A 3,622-nucleotide genomic window follows, 5' to 3' on the forward strand; every position below is an offset into this window, starting at 1 on the left:
GGTAAGGCTGTTTGTCTCAGCCAATCCTTGGGACGCGCGGTTTCCTTTTTTTGGCATCTCGAGATCGCGGGACAGACAGTGCAACTGCGCCCTCGCGAAGGGTCAAAGAGGTCGGAGCGTGTGGCCGAGGGTCCAGGCTGAGTCGGCTCGCACTGTATGTATTATAAGGTGTTATAGGGTGTGCTATAGAGTGTGCTATAGAGTGTGCTATAGATTGTGTTATCTTTGCTTCTACCCTTGGGTAATCCCCTTGTCGGTCTCGTATATACCGTACACTACTGTACAGTAGTTGCAGACACCAAGTCGCGCAAAAAGTGGGGTTTTCATATTTTGTTTCTTTAATATGTGTATGTCATCTAAATGTGCCCCGGTGGCATTCCCACCCGAGGGCAAGCCTACCTTCAAGGTGCAGCGGAACACAGCACCTCGCTATAAACCTTCGAACAGCCCTCTCCGCCTGCCTCTCCCGTGAAAAAAAAGTTACATCGCACTCTCCGTCTACTCTCCCAAACCTAAGCGTAAATAAAGTCATATCCCTCCGGATTGGCCGACGTCGCCCCACCAACTGTCACCTGCACTACAACATTACCAGACCCACTAGGTACCTTCACGTAAAGCCCGTTGGAATTCACTACGTCAATGTCTGTCCCCGCCTTCCCGCCAAAGCTCACAGACATTCCTTCTGCAAAGTTTTCTCCCGAGACAAACACCTTCGACCCGCCCAGTCCCCGTCTCGGAGATACAGCAATCACCATCGGTTCCGATGGCACGGAATACTTCGGTTTCAACACGGCTACGAAACCTTGCTGTACGCGCGGCATGATCAGTTCCCCGTGTTTTCCCACAACTACAGACAAACCAGAGTAGTCGGCCATCGCAATTTCCTCAGCTTGGTCTGCCGCCTTCATACGCCACACCTGCCCAGACCCGGAGGCCGGGTATTTGCTCAGAATCAGTTCCCCCTTCAGGTCCTTCCCAAACACGTTGGAGGTATACTCCGCGATACCCGTGGTCGCACTTGTAACCAGCGTGGCTGCCTTTCCTGAGCCCCCCTGGAACACACATTGGCTTCCCCCCCGGTTTCGGTTGGGGTGCCCGTAGTACAGCCCGGGAATGATCTTGTTGATTTCATCATACATTTTCTCGCTGAATGGAATGTCTGTCGTACAATCCTTGCTCACTTCTCCAAAGTCAAAGTTACCCCCATTGTCCGTGGCCCAAACCTCCCCGTTCGTCAACAGCGTAATCCCAAACGGATTTCGGAGGCCTGGCGCATACACCGACACGTCACCAGCGGTCTGCTTGGTTGTCTCCGGGTCGGTGTACTGCTCATACTTGATGTTTCCATTGAAGGAACTACCCTTGGACAGCTTGGCGATGACCACGGCCGCCGATAGCGGGCTCTCCGGCCAGCCGCCGAGCTTGTTACCAGGAGTGTTGACTCCGGCATTTGTCGCACCGCCCACGTTGATCAACAGATCGCCATTAGGCAAAAAGACAAGTCCGTTCACCCCATGATCGTGGTTTGACACTGGAAGACCCGTAACAATCTTCTTTTCGTAGCACAGGCAGCCACAACCGCTGATAAAGGTTTCGACCGCGCCGTTTGCCCATCCATCTACCTTGCCCTTGAAAGGACCACCAAAAGCCCAGTACAGAGTGTTGGAGGTAACATACACGCGGACCGCAGAGGACTTGTAGTTGAACGCAAGACCAAGAATCGCTCTACTGTCCCCAAGCTTGTCCCCAACGCACTGCGACGTAACCTTGAGATCTTTATCGACGTCGAGATTGGTGACGAAACCCTGTATGGAACCCAGATAGTACTTGGAATCGGGGCCAATGGCTATAGAAGTGATCTGCTTGACACTCAGCCTGTCGCCCGAAGCGGACTTCAAGAAGGTCTGATCCCACGAGACGCCCTTGCCACCATTATCTTCGTATGTGAGCTCCATCACGTTGGACACACCCGCGTTGTTCGTGACAGTAATGGGGGCAACGGTAGAACCAGCCTCCGCCTCAGACGGAATGGGGTTGACGACTATCTCGGTTGCAGACACGACGGAGAAACTGGCGATATGATTCCCAATCTTGACAGTAGGGTTGTTGAAGAAGCCGGTGCCCGAGATCTGGAGCTGGCCGTTGCCGTCGGGGTTGGCGGTGGGCGAGCTCGTGCGCGAGATGGTAGGGATGATGTCGGAGGACTGGAAGCCGAGTGCGCTCGGCGGAGCGATCTCATCATCGATCAAAAACTGGAGGGAACTCGGAGAGCCCTTCTGATAGTAGATGACCTGGACCGAGGTGGCGCCGATGGTAAGCACCGTGTTCGCCGTGATGGTCTTCGGGCCCTTGTCGCTAGCGCCGCCGGAGGCCTTGAGGACGCCCTTGACGTAGATAGCGGCACCCGCGCCGCGGTACTTGACGGAGAGCTTATATCTCTTGGTGGTGAGGACAGTGACGTCGGTCAAGCAGCGGGCGGCCCATTCGTCTGTGCCACCGATATTTGCGGGGGCATCCTTTCTCGAAAACTTGAACTCGTCGTCGTCAAAGTCGATGACATTGTTCGAATGGCCCTCCTCTGGACGGGGGTTAGACTTGAGTTTAGGGTCGATGGAGTTGGTATCGCCGTAGTAATAGCAGTAGACACCGCCGACGCTGGACGGCAGAGCCAGGACCTCGGTGTTTGCGGTGGCAGTGTCACCCTTTTGATCCGTGACGGTGAGCACGAGCTTGGTGACGCCTAGTTGAAATTTTGCTGTGAAAATGGGCTTTTCACTGATAGTTTTGCCATTCACTGCCCATGAATATTTTTTGATGACGCCGCTCTCGCCCGTATCCGGGTTGTTATAATGGGAGTGCGATAGAGTGCCGTCCAACTTGAGAATGATCTCTCCGTCGTTGTTGAAATCGGTCTCGGTGTACGGGCCACCGGCGACAGCGTGGGCCTGGTGATCGAAATCGGATCCGTCGGGGATGTTATCAGGTGCCTTGCCATCGGTGCCCTCCCCGGTCACAGCTTCGCCCATTTCGAAATCCTCGCCGTTTGACTGCCTGATAGAAATGCCGGAAACCATAGGATTCTCCTGAGGGCCCTTAATAAAGGACAAGCTGAGCGTGCCGTCAGTGGTCTTGATGTTGCTCAGGGTCTCCTTGAGCTCCTTGTTTGCGCCGACCTTCTTGTACACGTCATAGTTGTCGAGCAGGATCTCGCCCTCGGCAGCGACACTGAAGACGCGTCCCCCAACGGTCTGGGCGGGCTCGAAGATCTCTGCAAAGACGAGGTCGATGTCGAACGTGCCCTCTCCCGTGGGGAACTCATACGCGAAGCCGGTGTCGCCCGCCCAGCGATGCGACGTGCCGACGCCCAGGCCAGACATGCGGGGGCCGCGGTGGAAGAGGTTCTTCCCCTTGACGAAGTTGATCGGGTCTGGCTCGTAGTCGCCTACTCTCAGGCCGCCGGCGTTGTAGCGGTACACCTTTGCGGACCGGGCGACGCAGCCCAGCAGGGCGAGCAGCAGCACCGCGACGAGCATGGTGCGACGAGCGGGGCGCACGTACCGATGGGGATGCGAGATGCGTGGGGTATGGGAGGGTGTGCGCGGGGGGGGGGGCTTGGACTATT

At 55.9% G+C, this 3,622-nt stretch overlaps 1 protein-coding gene; it reads right to left on the reverse strand.

The window, feature by feature from the left end:
* Positions 1-320: 320 nt before the first annotated feature.
* CHC_T00001639001 (hypothetical protein) lies at positions 321-3,533 on the reverse strand. XM_005712518.1 is given in 2 exon segments: positions 321-512; positions 513-3,533. 1 exon segment carries the CDS (start codon positions 3,531-3,533, stop codon positions 513-515), a length of 3,021 nt encoding a protein of 1,006 aa, XP_005712575.1. The 3' UTR covers positions 321-512.
* Between the last annotated feature and the right edge of the window lie 89 nt (positions 3,534-3,622).

This window comes from Chondrus crispus, genomic scaffold (genome assembly GCF_000350225.1).
Source record: "Chondrus crispus Stackhouse genomic scaffold, scaffold_106, whole genome shotgun sequence".
Taxonomy (NCBI): Eukaryota; Rhodophyta; class Florideophyceae; order Gigartinales; family Gigartinaceae; genus Chondrus; species Chondrus crispus.

Excerpts from the sequence above, each read along its gene's own strand:
- CHC_T00001639001 (XM_005712518.1), bottom strand. The coding sequence starts at position 3,533 with ATGCTCGTCGCGGTGCTGCTGCTCGCCCTGCTGGGCTGCGTCGCCCGG.